Raw genomic sequence first — 17,006 nt, forward strand, 5'->3', positions numbered from 1 at the left:
ATCACCACAAAACCATCTTGACTTTAAAAATTGTTCAAGAAGAGCTGTCCGTTACGGACGTCTGGAATTTAAATTGCGCGGGATCTTCAATTACGCGCGCAGGGAAATTTTATTTGACACTCATGCGGTGTACTTTGGGCCACAGAGAGAAAAAAGTTCGCTTCCGTTTTGGACAGTTAGCAGATGTGCAAAGTGATTTGTGAAGAGAAAAAGACTCGAAAAAGTGGAATTTTTATTAAGTTTAATATTCAAACATTATTAATTTGTTAAACGATTTGTAATTGAGGTGGTGGGAAAATAAATTTGGTGAAAAGACAATTAAAAGAGAGTGAAAAGTAGTTATTCTTGTGGCGGAGCCCCTCGTGTCTTCCAGTACTTGGGATTTTCGGCTTCTCACTGCATTGGTGTCTTCTGGGGAATCTTGTGGAAGAATTGGGCAGTTCATCAGGAAGATTTTCACCTGGAAACCCACTGAGAGCACCCTCGAAGCGATCCAGAAGGCGAAATAGGTGCCAACTTGACCTGAGACAGCCCACGAGGAGAAAAATTTTTTACTCCTTCGGCCCCATCGGCTCGGGGAACGGTTATTTCATTCATCTCTTTCTATCTCATCAATAGGTAAAGCAGTATTGCATCTTATCATTTCATCTTGAGCATATTGGGATTATCAGGCATTTTATATCTCTTTGAAAGGTAATTGTCGCAGCATAACCAGTACACCCAAGGGGGAAATATCTTGTAGGAAATTAATAAGCATTATTCATTTTATTGAAAGGTTCGTACAATTGCGTACATTTTTTGGTCCTTCGAGCCGGATCGGCTCGGGGAACGGTTATTTCATTCATCTCTTTCTATCTCATCAATAGGTAAAGCAGTATTGCATCTTATCATTTCATCTTGAGCATATTGGGATTATCAGGCATTTTATATCTCTTTGAAAGGTAATTGTCGCAGCATAACCAGTACACCCAAGGGGGAAATATCTTGTAGGAAATTAATAAGCATTATTCATTTTATTGAAAGGTTCGTACAATTGCGTACATTTTTTGGCCACTTCGATCACGGCTTCTGAACCAGCGCACTCAAACCACGGTCCTTCAACTCAGTTCATTGGACAGCTGCAATCATGGTGTTTCGTACCAGAGGAGGAATTGTGTCAGCGGTTACCCGCGTCCAGAATTACATCAATGGCCTCTCAGATGCTTCAGATGAAGAAATCAACTTCATTGGTTACAAGGCCAACCTCATCAGTCAGCTCAACCTGGTGAAAGCAATGAAAGCCAAATACATCGGCATCCAGGATGATATCATCAAAGGTCTACCAGATGGGGCTACAAAGGAAGCAGAAATCATTTCCAAAGAGGATTTTATTGAGCGTTGTGATGATTTGATTAGTCAGATTGATACGCTCATTCTTGAAGCACCACAATCCTCTTCAGATGACTCCAAAAGGGATCCTTTGTCCACGAGTGACATGGCAAAGTTCTTCACTGCCTTTATAACCCAAGCTGAGCAAAGACACCAACAACAGATGGAGTTGCTTTTGAGCACTCTGACAAACACAGCAAGTACCAATGATACTAACACATATTGCAAAACTACTAAATTGCCTCAAACAAAATTGCCCACCTTCGATGGCAAACATGCCTCTTGGAAATCGTTCAAAGATAGATTCACTTCCTCTGTGATCAATGTACCTAACATTACTAATGTTCAGGAATTAGACTACCTGATGTCCGCCGTATCAGGAAATGCTGAAGCTTGCATTAAAAAGCTCAGCATGACGGATGAGAATTTTGCGGTTGCGTGGAAAATCCTTGAGGACAAATTTGACGACAAAAACGAGATCGTGTCAGAATATATTAAAACCTTCTTTGCAATGCCACGCATGTCTTCTTCGGGCGCCCAGGCCATTCAAGAGATTACCAACGTTTTCACTGAATGCACGATGGCATTGGACGCCATGGATGTATCACAAAAGGATCCTTGGTTAATACAATATACGTTAGACCGCCTAGATTCAGAGTCTCGCGTTCTTTGGGGTCGTCAATGTGGCACCGAGGTGCCCACTGTGAGTGCTTTCATAAAATTTCTTGACCAGCGTTGCAAGGATGTCAAGAATTCTTCCTCAAGTTCCAACAAACCCTCATCCAACACTTCTCAGAACTCTCGACCTAACAAGCCTCAGCTCCCAAAGAGGCAAGCCACTGCTCTCACAAATTCTGCGAATGCTTCTTCTTGCCGCTGCTGTTCCGAATCGTCTCACCCTCTCTACAAATGTCCTAAATTTCTCAATCAAACTCCTGGGGAGCGATTCGAAACTGTCAAAACTTTGAGTCTGTGTAGAAACTGCTTCGCTACACACTTGACTCACTCTTGCACTTACCACAAGTGCCGAAAGTGCCAAGGACGGCACAACATCCTTCTGCATGACAAGTATGCTTCTGACTCATCCAATCGCACTGATCCTGCTTCATCTTCTGCGAATTTTGCATCAAACTCCGGGTCTCCTTCCTCAAATCATACTTCGGATTCGTCCGCTGTCGTCGCTGTATGTGCTTCGTCAGAAAGTGATCACTCTGATTTACCTCCGAGGGTCTTCCTCGCGACGGCTTTGGTCAATATTCTCACGGCAAACGGCGAGATGATTCCCTGCCGCATTATCTTAGATGGGGGAGCCCAGGTGAATATTATGACGTCAGACTTAGCTCAACGCTTGAATCTGCCGAGATTTGCTTCTCGATTGTCAATTGCTGGGGTAAATTCCACTCGATCTCGTGCACGATTCTATGTGAATGCAACCATCCTTTCGAGGACTTCGGATACGCAATTCACCTTGAAATGCTTCGTTTTGCCTAGTGTCGCTGGCAACATTCCAAACTGGCCTGTCGACACCTCCATGCTTCACATTCCTCATGAAGTTGCTTTAGCCGATCCTGATTGGGCGGTGCAAAGGCCTGTGGATTTACTCATATGCGGCAACCATTATTGGGCAAGTTGGTTAACCGACTCTATAAGCTTGGGCCCAGGATTGCCAATCCTCAAAGAGACTGTATTCGGCCATGTTGTGGTCGGAGAACAAGAGCCTATACCTCCACCCGAGACCTCTGCCTTCACCGCCACTGCCTTGGATCAATCTATTCGACGTTTCTGGGAGATTGAAGATGCGTCTGAACCTACATCAGGGACTGATGACCAAATTGCCGCTGAAAATCATTTTGCTTCTACTCACCAGCGCAATGAAGATGGAAGATTCATCGTCCAACTCCCCTTCAGAGAGGATCCGCGTGTGCTTGGAGAATCTAGACCGCTTGCCATCCGGCAATTTCTCGCATTGGAGCGCAGGTTTGACAAGAAACCTGCCATGCGTACGGCTTACCGTGACATTCTACATGATCAGCTTCGGAGAGGATGGATAGAACCTGTACCCCATGACGACTCCAACGTGAGTCCTGCTTATTACATGCCTCATCATGGCGTGTACAAGGAATCCTCTACCACCACAAAGTTACGGATCGTTTATAATGCGAGTGCTAAAACATCATCTGGATCTAGCCTCAACGATTTGTTACGCATTGGACCGGTAGTTCAACCAGATCTCGCCACCATCTTACTTCGCTTTAGAAAACATCCATATGCCATGACTGCAGACATAAGTAAGATGTATCTACAGGTCATGCTAGATCCCTCTCACGCAAACTTTCAACGCTTCGTCTGGCGAGATGAAAAATTACAACGCATTCAGGATTTCCGCATCACACGTGTATGTTTCGGAGTGGCATCGTCCCCTTTTCTAGCCACTAGGGCGCTTATTCAATTGGCTCAGGAAAGTGAGAGGACCCATCCACTTGCATCGGAGGCACTTCGAAACTCATTCTACGTGGACGACTGCATAATCTCAGTAGAATCCTTGCCAAAGGCGCATGAAATCCAGAATCAGCTTATTGAAGTTTTGAAAGGTGGTGGGTTTCTGCTCACCAAATGGATTGGAAATCATGCAGAACTGCAACCATCACCATCCACAGAAGATGACACAGTCCATATCAATGACTCGTCCACTAGTACTTTGGGAATCTCATGGGACTCGAAACTAGATGCATTTTCATTTCGTTCTCCCATTTCCCCTGATGAAGTCTGCGATATAAAGAGGAAAGTCCTTTCGGCCATAGCAAGGTTGTTCGATCCCCTAGGATTGATTGGGCCCATTGTCATCGTAGCGAAGATGATTTTGCAGGACGCTCACAGCCTCAAGATTGGATGGGATGATCCAATCCCAGATTGGTTAGGCCTGAGGTGGAATGCCTTTGTCTCTGACTTGCAGCATCTCAATCAACTCAGCATTCCACGTTGGGTCTCACACATTCCTGCACCCGTTCACACCGAACTCCATGCTTTCGCTGATGCGAGCCAAAGAGCATATGGGGTGGCGATTTACTTGGTGAATAGTGATGAAGAAGGAGCTGTCAGTTCTCGACTTTTGATTGCCAAGTCTCGAGTTGCCCCTATCACTCGGCAAACGATTCCTAAATTAGAGCTTTGTGGCGCGCATCTCGCTGCTGAACTGGCTACGCGAGTGAGGAAACAATTTGATCCCGACGATGTCTTTTTCTGGACAGATTCAACCATCGTGTTGTATTGGCTCAATGGCTCTTCAGATCACTACAATCGATTCGTGAGCAAAAGGGTTAAGGAGATTTTGATGATGTCAACAGCCTCTCAATGGCGTCATGTACCCACATCTTGTAACCCCGCTGACATCATATCCAGGGGAGCCACACCAATACAACTTGAGGAGTGCTCCTTATGGTGGCATGGACCAGAATGGGTGAAGCAATCCAAGGAAAATTGGCCTCCGGAATTCCAACAATTTGGCATTCCTGCTAATTCTCTGCCAATAGTCCTAACAGAAACCGGAGAGGATCAATCTGAGTCACTGCTTTCCAAATTATTATTGCATCACTCGTCATTGTCAAAGCTTCAGCGCATTATCGCGTACTGCCGCAGATTCATCACTCCCAAGGAGAGACGACAGCAAGGCATTTTATCTCCCGAGGAGCTTAACAAAGCATTGGAGCGCTTGATCTTCATGGATCAGAGTGAGAATTTTCCGGGAGTCGCTGGAAATATTCTAAGTCGGGGCAGAATTACACTGTCACAGTTCAAATCCTTGTCGGCATTGACTCCATTTGTTGATTTTGGGGGATTAATCAGAGTGGGTGGTCGCCTGGAGAATTCCGACATGCCATTCCAATCTAAACATCCACTCCTCCTCCCCAAGTCTCCACTCACAAAGCTCATAGTCCGGAACGAACATCTCAAACAATGCCATGCTGGACCTTCACTGCTTCTAGCCACACTGAGACAAAGATTCTGGCCTTTGTCCGGCAGGAATGTTGTTAGGAAGATTGTTCACGACTGCATTCGATGTACACGCGCGAATCCGCGCCCTTTGCAACAGTTGATGGGAGACCTCCCTCAACACCGTGTCACGCTCGATCGTCCGTTCCAAATCACTGGGGTGGATTATGCAGGTCCCATTATGTACCGTCCCTCGGTACCCCGGGGAGCGATTGAGAGAAAACTGGGACTGCAGAAGGGCTATATTGCTGTGTTTATATGCATGGCTACAAAGGCGGCCCACATAGAGTTCGTGACAAGCCTCTCAACTGAGTCATTCTTGGCTGCTTTCCGCAGATTTGCTTCCCGAAGAAATACGCCAGCACAAATGTATTCCGACTGTGGAACAAATTTTGAAGGAGCATCGCGGGAGCTAGCCAAACTTTTCCGTCAGGAACAAACGCAACAGGAGATCGTAGAGGGAACTCGTGAAACTGGGACAACCTGGCACTTCATCCCTGGACGTGCGCCTCACCATGGTGGCCTATGGGAGGCCTGTGTCAAGAGCGTAAAGTATCATTTGACCAGAGTTGTCCAACACACCAATTTCGCATACGAGGAGCTGCGCACAATCCTGTGCCAGATAGAAGCCATCTTAAACAGCCGCCCGATATCCCTCATCTCTGACAATCCCAACGAAAAGGAGTTCTTAACACCAGGACACTTTCTTACAGGTGTCCCAGGAAACTTCCCACCAGACCCAAATGTCACACAGATTCCAGAGAACCGTCTGAATTTATGGCAGATTTGTCAACAACGTGCTCAACACTTTGGAAAAAAATTTCGTCTACTCTATCTAAACACGTTGCAACAAAGGTCAAAGTGGAGACACAATCAGCAAAACGTGAAGGTTGGCGAAATAATTTTATTTCTCGACGAGACGCAGTCCGGAAGTAAATGGGTACTCGGCCAGGTATCAGCGGTTCATCCGGGAAGGGATGGGAAGGTGCGTGTGCTTACAATTCGCACTCCAAGAGGAACCTACACACGTGCAATCACCAAGACGGCACGCCTTTCAGTGGATGGGAACATTTTGTGTTCCAATCAATCGTAAGATTGCTTGGATCACCCCGGGGAGCATGTCCGTTACGGACGTCTGGAATTTAAATTGCGCGGGATCTTCAATTACGCGCGCAGGGAAATTTTATTTGACACTCATGCGGTGTACTTTGGGCCACAGAGAGAAAAAAGTTCGCTTCCGTTTTGGACAGTTAGCAGATGTGCAAAGTGATTTGTGAAGAGAAAAAGACTCGAAAAAGTGGAATTTTTATTAAGTTTAATATTCAAACATTATTAATTTGTTAAACGATTTGTAATTGAGGTGGTGGGAAAATAAATTTGGTGAAAAGACAATTAAAAGAGAGTGAAAAGTAGTTATTCTTGTGGCGGAGCCCCTCGTGTCTTCCAGTACTTGGGATTTTCGGCTTCTCACTGCATTGGTGTCTTCTGGGGAATCTTGTGGAAGAATTGGGCAGTTCATCAGGAAGATTTTCACCTGGAAACCCACTGAGAGCACCCTCGAAGCGATCCAGAAGGCGAAATAGGTGCCAACTTGACCTGAGACAGCCCACGAGGAGAAAAATTTTTTACTCCTTCGGCCCCATCGGCTCTGGGAACGGTTATTTCATTCATCTCTTTCTATCTCATCAATAGGTAAAGCAGTATTGCATCTTATCATTTCATCTTGAGCATATTGGGATTATCAGGCATTTTATATCTCTTTGAAAGGTAATTGTCGCAGCATAACCAGTACACCCAAGGGGGAAATATCTTGTAGGAAATTAATAAGCATTATTCATTTTATTGAAAGGTTCGTACAATTGCGTACAAGAGCGTTTCAAAAAACAAATAATCTTTTAATTAATTAATTGAACAAATCGGGTGAAAATTAAGCTTTGACCTTGAATAATTCAAGATGGCGATTTTTCCGGTGATAGGTGTCTAAGGACGAAATGTTCAGCTGGACTACCTCCATAACATATCCAAAAATGAAGGAAATCGTCAGGGCCAATATTTTTTTAAATGAGAAAAACCTCATTTTTTGCCTGTTTTTGGGGGATAGGGAGCGCATGAAGGGGGAGGGGGTAAAAACAAAGAGATTACTTTCGAGATAATGTCATTTGAGGTGGGGTCACCGAAGACCGGAAGTTGATATCTCTTACCGTTTAAATTTTATATGGGCCAAAATACTGAAAAAGTGCGAAAAACAGTATTTTTAAAATAGGGCTATTACCGTTACTTTCCCGATCCATCAAAGATTGTGACTGATGCAGTCGGGTTCAGAATTAAAAGATCTTTCAAAAATGTCCAAATTTGTCCAAATCCGTTGAAAATTAGGCCCTCTAGGGTAGTTGACCTTTGACCTTGAATAATTCAAGATGGCGATTTTTCCGGTGATAGGTGTCTAAGGACGAAATGTTCAGCTGGACTACCTCCATAACATATCCATAAATAAAGGAAATCGTCAGGGCCAATATTTTTTTAAATTAGAAAAACCTCATTTTTGCCTATTTTTGGGGGATAGGGAGCGCACGAAAGGGGAGGGGGTAAAAACAGAGAGATTACTTTCGATATAATGTCATTTGAGGTGGGGTCACCGAAGACCGGGAGTTGATATCTCTTACCGTTTAAATTTTATATGGGTCAAAAGACTGACAAAGTGCAAAAAACAGTATTTTTAAAATAGGGCTATTACCGTTACTTTCCCGATCCATCAAAGATTGTGACTGATGCAGTCGGGTTCAGAATTAAAAGATCCATCAAAAATGTCCAAATTTGTCCAAATCCGTTGAAAATTAGGCCCTCTAGGGTAGTTGACCTTTGACCTTGAATAATTAAAGATGGCGATTTTTCCGGTGATAGGTGTCTAAGGACGAAATGTTCAGCTGGACTACCTCCGTAACATATCCAAAAATGAAGGAAATCGTCAGGGCCAATTTTTTTTAAATTAGAAAACCTATTTTTTGCTTATTTTTGGGGGTTACGGAGCGCATGAAGGGGGAGGGGGTAATTAGGGTAATTTAGTTAGACAGAATGTATTGATTTCTGGTGGGGTCACCGAAGACCGGAAGTCAATATCTCTTACCGTTTAGCAGCTAGGATGTTGCAAGGTTGAAGAAAAAGTCGATTGTGAAAACTGCTCTCTCTTGGAGTTCAAGCAGTTAAAAAATTATGAAGGACAGGTCTTAGGAGAAACGGATTTTGCGTTTCAGGTCAATGAAAAATCAGGGTAAAGAAAAATTAAAAAAAAAAATGATTTTGCTATTTGGGTAAATTAAAAAAATCTACGAGAAAAAGTCTTTTGTGGCGAACAAAAATTGTGAAGGACAGGTCTTAAGAGAAAAGGCTTTTGCGTTTCAGGTCAATGTAAGAAGAGGGTAATGAAAAATTTGAAAAGAAATGATTTTGCTATATGGGTAAATTAAAAAAAAGCTTCGAGGAAAAGCCTTCTGGGAGCGAATACAAATTGTGAAGGACAGGTCTTAGGAGAAAAGGATTTTGTGTTTCAGGTCAATGTAAAAACAGGGTCAAAAAATTGAAAAAAAAAAGATTTTGCTACTTGGGTAAATGAGAAAAGCTTTGTGAAACAATCTATTGAGGGTAGAAAAAATTTGTCAAGGACATGTCTTAGGGGGAAAAGATTTTGTGTTTTAGGTCGATGGAAAAACAGTGTTAAAAACAAAATTAAAAAAAGAAATTTTACTACTTGGGTAAATGAAAAAGGCTTCGTGAAAAAATCAATTGTTGCTAAAAAAGATTGTCAAGGACAGGTCTTATGAGGAAAGGATTTTCTGTTTTAGGTCAATGTAAAAACAGGATCAAAAAAGAATATAAAAATAGATTTTGCTACTTGGGTAAATGAAAAAGGCTTCATGAAAAAATCTATTGTTGCTAAAAAAGATTGTCAAAGACAGGTCTTAAGGGGAAAAGATTTTGTGTTCTAGGTCAATGTAAAAATATCGTCAAATAAAATAAGAAAATAATTTTGCTACTTGGACAAATGACAAAAGCTTGGTGAAAAAATCTATTAAGGCTAGGAAAAATTTGTCAAGGACAGGTCTTAGGGGGAAAGGATTTTGTGTTTTAGGTCAATGTAAAAACAGGTGTTTTAGGTCAAAAAAAATTTAAAAAAAAAATATTTTGATACTTGGTTAAATGAAAAAGGCTTCGTGAAAAATCTATTGTTGCTAAAAAAAATTGTTAAGGACAGGTCTTGGGGGGAAAAGATTTTGTGTTTTAGGTCAATGTAAAAACAGCGTCAAAAAAAATTTAAAAAAAAAGATTTTGCTACTTGGGTAATTGAAAAAGGCCTCGTGAAAAAATCTATTGTTGCTAAAAAAAATTGTCAAGGACAGATCTTAAGAGGAAGGGATTTTGTGTTTTAGGTCAATGTAAAGACAGGGTCAAAAGAAATTTAAAAAAAAAAGATTTTCTTCTTGGGTAAATGGGAAAAGCTTCGGGAGAAAATCTATTTGGGGCTAAAAAAAATTGTCAAGTACAGGTCTTAGGGGGAAACGATTTTGTGTTTTAGTTCGATATAAAAATAGGATCAAAAATAAATTAAAAGAAGATTTTGCGTAAGAGTAAATTAAAGAAAGCTTCGGGAAAAAGTCATTTGGGGCTAAAAAAAATTGTGAAGGAAAGGTCTTAGGAGAAAAGGATTTTGCGTTTCAGATCAATGTAAAAACATGATCAAAAAACAATTTATAAAGAGATTTTGCTATTTGGGTAAATTAAAAAAAAAATGGTTCGAAAAAAAAGTAATTTGGGGCTAAAAAAAGATTGTTATTTTGCTACTTGGGTAAATGAAAAAGGCTTCGTGAAAAAATCTATTGGGGCTAAGAAAAATTTGTCAAGGGCAGGACTTATTGGGAATAATTTTGTGTTTTAGGTCAGTGTAAAAACAGGGTCAAAGAAAAATTAAAAAAAAAGGATTTTGCTACTTGGGTAAATGAAAAAGCTTCGTAAAAAAATCTACTGGGGCTAAAAGAAAAATTGCCAAAGACAGGTCTTAGGGGGAAAGGATTTTGTGTTTTAGGTCTATGTAAAAACATGGTCAAAAGAATTTTAAAAAAAAAATTTTGCTACTTGTGTAAATGAAAAAGGCTTCGAGAAAAATCTATTGTGGCCAAAACAAAATTGAAGAGATTTTTACAAGTAACCAGTGCGTTGTGAACAGTAGTGAAGTGTGAATAGTGCGTACACTTCCAAAGAGATCACAGAGAAAATTCGCCACGATAAAACAAACAACTTGTTCAAAAGGGCGATTTCTTCTCTTTGGTGATCAAGAGTGACAAAGGGTACACTCAACGGCACACAGGGTGCCAATTTTAGTGCAGTTACGGCATTAAGGTGCCAAAATTGAACTATTTGTCTCTGCGTAAGGTGCATTACGCATGAAAGTACCACGGCAAAATCTTGCCAACGTTTCAACGGCTGTTGCCAAATGAAACAAACCGTATTATCTTTTAACAAGTTTTAATTCACTTTTCTTGACAAATTAATTTTTTGCGTGCTCTCTTCTTTCTTTTCTCTATCACTCTCTCATTTTCCGCTAGGCGCGCTCATGGCGCTCGGTGGAAGCTAAATTTAAAATTAAATTTCCGTTAACACTCCACCCCGAATTGGAGGCTCTTTGAACTCCAATTCCATCAATCCTCAATAAGTGGTGGGGGGCGGAGAACTGCCAGATGTGCCACCGAGCGTACATATTCTTTACCGTCATCCTCCATTTTGATTTTCACGATGCGCACTTTGCCGTCGTAGCCCGGCCTCGTTTCGATTACCCTTCCAATCGGCCAATAGTTCCTGGGACGATTCGGATCTATGACCACAACCCGATCATTGACTTTTACAGGTTCTCCTGATTCTCTCCATTTTGGGCGATTTGTCAACGTAGGTGCGTAATGCTTCAACCATATTTACCAAAAGTGGTCCGCCAATCTTTGAGCCTCCCTCCATTCCTTGCGTAATATCAAATCCTTGTCGTCGAATATGCCCCCGGAAGTCAGAGATGACTTCCGAGATGATGATGCAGAAAGTGATTCGATGTCAAAGATTCACCTGAATCTGATAGCTCCAGAAGAGGACGGCTATTCACCATATTGGCAGCTTCGGCGAACAGCGTTGATAACACTTCATCACTGGGCGAGTGTTTTGTAAACTCGGTTGACATCTTTAGAGCATGTTTTACAGATGAAATTAGTCGCTCCCGACAACCGCCCATATGAGGTGAATAAGGAGGATTGAAAATCCACTCCACGTTTAACTGAGCCATCTTATCTGCGATTTCATTCAAATTGAGTTTTGATGTTTCATCTGCAAGCTCTTTCTTCGCTCCCCGGAAATTTAAGCCACAGTCAGACAGAATCTTAGCTGGCACGGTGTGATATGCGAAAATTCTTCGGAGTGCCATTAAGAATGAGTCAGTAGTCATTGAAGTACACAATTCCAGGTGAATAGCGCGGGTAACTAAACAGGTGAAAATCATTCCATAGCGCTTCACCTCGCTTCTTCCTACCTTTGTCATTATTGGGCCGAACATGTCGCAACCTGTATACGTAAACGGAATCACATGTGAATCCAATCGCTCTGGGGGTAACTGTCCCATGATTGGAATACTTGGCTTAGCTCGTGCAATTTGACACTTCTTGCATCCACGCTGCAAACTTTTCAAAATAGTCCTTCCCTTGATAATCTCGAACCTTGTTCTTAACTCAGCCAGAGTATAATCCGGTCCCCAATGTCCAAGACTTTCGTGATACGAGCTCAACAGCAATTGCACAATACGATTTTCAGCGTGCAGGATAATGGGATTTTTAAATTCTGGCGATACTCGTGGCATTCTCTGCAATCGTCCGTTCGTTCGTCCAAGCCCATCTTGGTCGGTTGCCGGATTGAACTTATAGAGGACATCACCCTTTTCTACGTCTAATGGCAGCAAGTCCGTGGAACTTGTACTCTTGACCAAGTCGTTGGTGAAATTAAAACTTTCACGTTGAGCAAGTCTGAGCAAGTAAATTTCTCCTCCTTTCCAATCTGATGCGTCTAAAACTATTCTGATTTTTCCCAGTTTATTGGGATTAAATACAGCGAAATGTGGCAGATACCACGTCTCTCCTTCTACGGTGTTCAAGTCCTTTTCGTCTAATGGAACAATATAATTCTGATCTATTCTGATCTAACAATATAATTCTTCACATATTCCTGCCCAAATTCTGGGTTGCGATCCATCTTGGATTCATTTTGCATGAGTCGCGTCCAGGCCGCTGCTCTAGAGGTAGGCATTGGCGTCTGTGGCATTTGCCACAGAAGACCTGATTCAAATCTATCTCCCACGCGCCTTGTTGTACGGTTAAGAGTCTCAACTGCAAGTTTGTCTTCTTTACACATCATTGGTGCTGATAAAGATTTAACACCAACATTCTCTAGGCTAAAGCTATTTTTAATCAAATCAATGAGTTCCTGACATTCTGACACGTGACAGGCTATCTTCTTCCTTGCATTTTTGTTACCAGGGTATTCCACTACTCCACTTATAACCCATCCAAGAGCTGTCAAAGACGCCACGGGTTTATAATTCTTATCGTGCACCATTTGCTGAGTACCAATCAGCTTAGCATTGTCTTCTCCAATCAACAATTTTGGTCTCCCAGCCTTTATGGATTCGAAATTGACTTTCGCTAAATAGGGATAAGCCCGAATCAACTTGTTTCTGTCAACATTTACTTCAGGTAGTCTCAATTCATCAATAACATAGCAGCGATCAACGTCAAACCATTTTTCTTGAGACTGCTGTCCCTTAACTTGTAATGTCACACGTGTCGCAGTATTTCGATTTTGAACCGTGCCATCCAACCACTGTAAATTCATAGGAACTGGTGTCCCATCCAATGTCAATTCTTTTGCAACGCTTTTATCAATTAAAGTAACCGTAGCACCTGAGTCAAGCAGAGCAAATGTTTTGTGAGTGCTGCCGGTACTCACATTTTTCACCACTACTGGTAATACTCGCAACATTACGAGTCCATTTTTAGAGACATTAGCAGCCGCACACACACGGTTCAAGTACGTGATTTCGTTAGAACTAGGAACTTCGTTTCCTTGGTCACTTTGCTGCTTATCTTCAATCATCACATCATCAACTCTCATTTTCACCATATCTTTTCTTTGGGTATTAACAGGAGATCTCTGTTCACCTGTAATCATGATATCAACTTTCACATATAAATGTACATACTCACATGTACCTAAATATTCATATATTTCCATTTTAAATTTATATTATCAGTTACTTTGTATCCCTCTGCGATATACTCGCCGGAAATCAATTATAATAAACTAGCTCATTACTTCTACGCCATTAACGTCAGAAAGCGCAGCGCTCTTTTATTATTTCAATAGCTTTTCGTAAGAATATTATTTTATTCTCCAAATTTATTGATGGGATTTCGCTCTATTATTTTTCATCAACGATGCTAGGACATTTAGCTCAATTTTACTACCACTTCCTCTACGAGTTCCTCGTCGGAAAAGATAAAGACTAACATAAATTGGAGTCTACTACCATTCCCTCTGCAATACTCTTGCCGGAAAAGGTAAAGACGATAAGAGTCATAGTCAACTACCACTTCCTCTGCGATCCTCTCGCCGTAAAAGGTAATGTCAAACATAAATTGAAGTCTACTACCATTCCCTCTGCAATACTCTTGCCGGAAAAGGTAAAGACAATAAGAGTCATGGTCAACTACCACTTCCTCTGCGATCCTCTCGCCGGAAAAGGTAATGACAAACATAAATTGAAGTCTACTACCATTCCCTCTGCAATACTCTTGCCAGAAAAGGTAAAGACAATAAGAGTCATGGTCAACTACCACTTCCTCTGCGATCCTCTCGCCGGAAAAGGTAATGATAAACACAAATTGAAGTCTACTACCATTCCCTCTGCAATACTCTTGCCGGAAAAGGTAAAGACAATAAGAGTCATGGTAAACTACCACTTCCTCTGCGATCCTCTCGCCGGAATAGGTAATGACAAACATAATTCCGTTTTTTTTTTTTTGTCGGAAAAGGTAGACAATATTAACTACCATCACCTGCCACTTCCTCTGCGATCCTCTCGCCGGAAAAGGTTGTAATAAATATGTCTCTGTCATACTATCACTCCCACTCCAATTCCTTTTGCCGGAAAAGGTAGAGACAATATTGATTCACTTAATCTGTAACTCATAGCATAATCAATCTAATTTGAAATTCATGGATTTCTTCAATATCATTGAATAACGAAAAATTACCTTTATGCAACTAATTTACATTTCATTTTATTCTTTATTCCATTTTTCTTGTATCAATTTTTTAGTTTGCAAACATCTTCAATATATTCGGCATTTTTTTTTCACTTCAATTCAAGAAAATTAATCATATTTTTCGAGAAAATTCAATAAGTTTTATAATCAAAGCATGTTCCTTGATAGCATTATTAGATTAGCTTAATTTCATATTTCTTTGTTCATTTCAAAATTTCTGTCAAATTTTAGTTTCGTTAATTTTGAAACATATTATTGAACACTTTTACCTTCATTGTCTGTTTGCATGGCCTGAGCTTTATTCATGGGATCCGTATGTCCATGAAGGAAACGGTGATGATTTTCCTTACATCCATTGATTCCACACTCTCGACGTCTGAAGCATTTGATCCATCGGTGATTGCGACCAAAACAGCATCGGCAAAGTCTCAATTCATTTACTTTCTCGTATCTCTCATCAGGTGTCATCGCTTTGAGTTTTGGACACACGTTGGTGTAATGCTCCTCTTCACAATTGTTGCACTGACCAACCTTTGCATTTGCAGCAAACACAGAACGAGCATTTCCTGATTTTAATGGTTTACGGCGTCGTTCCTCAGTTTTCTCTGTATTCTCTTTAATCTCAAGCGGGACAATGCTGAGGGCTAACTCTGCTCGTTTATCGAGCCAGTTTGACAGATCAACCACTGTATAGTCCGGTTTATAGTGTATCACTTCAGCCCACAACATTTTCATCATTGGGGTGAGCTTATTTTCCAGTTCATCAAGGATATTGGAACCGAAAAGATATCTTCCTCCATCCAATGTCTTAAGTGCAAATGTAATGTTCCGGACAATTGTAGCAAATTTGATAATAGACATTGGGTTGTCATCTTTGGGTTTCTCTGCTTCTTTTGCACGCGAGGACAAGCGAAGCATTAGCTGTCGAGGATTGCCGTATCTCTGACGAAGGATATCGATAATTGTGTTTGCACTGGATGGGATGGATAGGAGCGTCTTCACGGCCTCAGGTGCGTCTCCAGACAAGCACTTTTCCAGTCTAGAAACATTTTCAGCCGATGTGTATTGACCTGTCTTCACAGATTGCTCATATTGGGTGAGAAAAATTGGCCATTCTTCCACATCTCCCGAGAATCATGGCAATTCCTTCAGCCCAGCTTGACGTGCAGCCAATTTTGCGATTTGTTGGCTTTGTTGAGTCATCGACTGTGTCAACTCGCGATATGAAGAGACTTCTTCCTTCCACGTGGTCTCCCGGGGATCTCGCTTTTCATTGAAGAGAATGTTTCTTGATGTAGGATAATCATCATCTCGCTCCTCCCCGAGGAATATTCTCCTTCTTCACGTTCCCGACGAGCTTTCATCTCCCTCCGGATATCCCGTGCCTCCTTCTGAACCTCTTCTACGTGTAAAAGTGTCTGATCTAACCTCAATTGGAGCTCCGCATTTTGCCCAGCTAGCTCAGTCGGTAGAGCATGAGACTCTTAATCTCAGGGTCGTGGGTTCGAGCCCCACGTTGGGCGCCACTTTGTTGCCAAATGAAACAAACCGTATTATCTTTTAACAAGTTTTAATTCATTTTTCTTGACAAATTAATTTTTTACGTGCTCTCTTCTTTCTTTTCTCTATCACTCTCTCATTTTCCGCTAGGCGCGCTCATGGCGCTCGGTGGAAGCTAAATTTAAAATTAAATTTTCGTTAACAACGGCACAAAAGGTGCCTCAGGTGCAGAGTGATCACCAGGTTAGCAACCCTCAAGACCCCACAAAACCACGTCGGAGAGTCATCACGCTCGACGAGTATCGTCGCAGAAGACAACTCTCTGAAAAAACCACTGAGAAAAATTCTTCAGTGTCAACTGGCACACCCTGTACCTCTTCGGAGTCTTAACCAGCTGGAGATTTGAAGAAAGGTGGTAAGGGGAAGAATCGTGGGGGTAGGAAGGTAAAAGATCGGAGGCTCAAGGCCGCGTTAAAAGCCATTGAGCGAGGGAAAAATACAAAACGAAAGCGCGAAAATTTCGCAAAAGCTATTCAAACGTTAAAAAAGTACAAAGTTTTTGAGTGATTTTTTTTCTTTCTCGATTTTTTGCCATAACGAGTGAGCAATTTGATGTTACTTCGGTTCTCAAAAACCAAAGGGAGCTCGCAGAAGTGATAACGCAAACACTCAAAAATTTTAAAAAGGATTCGGACAGTCGAAAATCGGTGGAATATTGCACAAAAAGAATCGCGCAAATAACAGAAGCATGGGTGCAATTTGAGGACAACCATGCGCAATTGCACGAGCACTTAGGCTCTGACG

The 17,006-nt window shown here is 41.6% G+C and overlaps 1 protein-coding gene and 1 non-coding gene across 2 annotated transcripts; both read left to right on the top strand.

The window, feature by feature from the left end:
• Nucleotides 1–1,126: 1,126 nt before the first annotated feature.
• LOC129808617 (uncharacterized) lies at nucleotides 1,127–6,451 on the top strand. The gene has a single exon (XM_055858403.1). It carries the CDS (start codon nucleotides 1,127–1,129, stop codon nucleotides 6,449–6,451), a length of 5,325 nt encoding a protein of 1,774 aa, XP_055714378.1.
• A 9,701-nt stretch (nucleotides 6,452–16,152) lies between these two features.
• On the top strand, nucleotides 16,153–16,225 carry Trnak-cuu (transfer RNA lysine (anticodon CUU)). The gene has a single exon. It is a non-coding gene; the product is annotated as a tRNA-Lys (tRNA).
• Nucleotides 16,226–17,006: the final 781 nt, after the last annotated feature.

This window comes from Phlebotomus papatasi, chromosome 4 (assembly GCF_024763615.1).
Source record: "Phlebotomus papatasi isolate M1 chromosome 4, Ppap_2.1, whole genome shotgun sequence".
NCBI lineage: Eukaryota > Metazoa > Arthropoda > Insecta > Diptera > Psychodidae > Phlebotomus > Phlebotomus papatasi.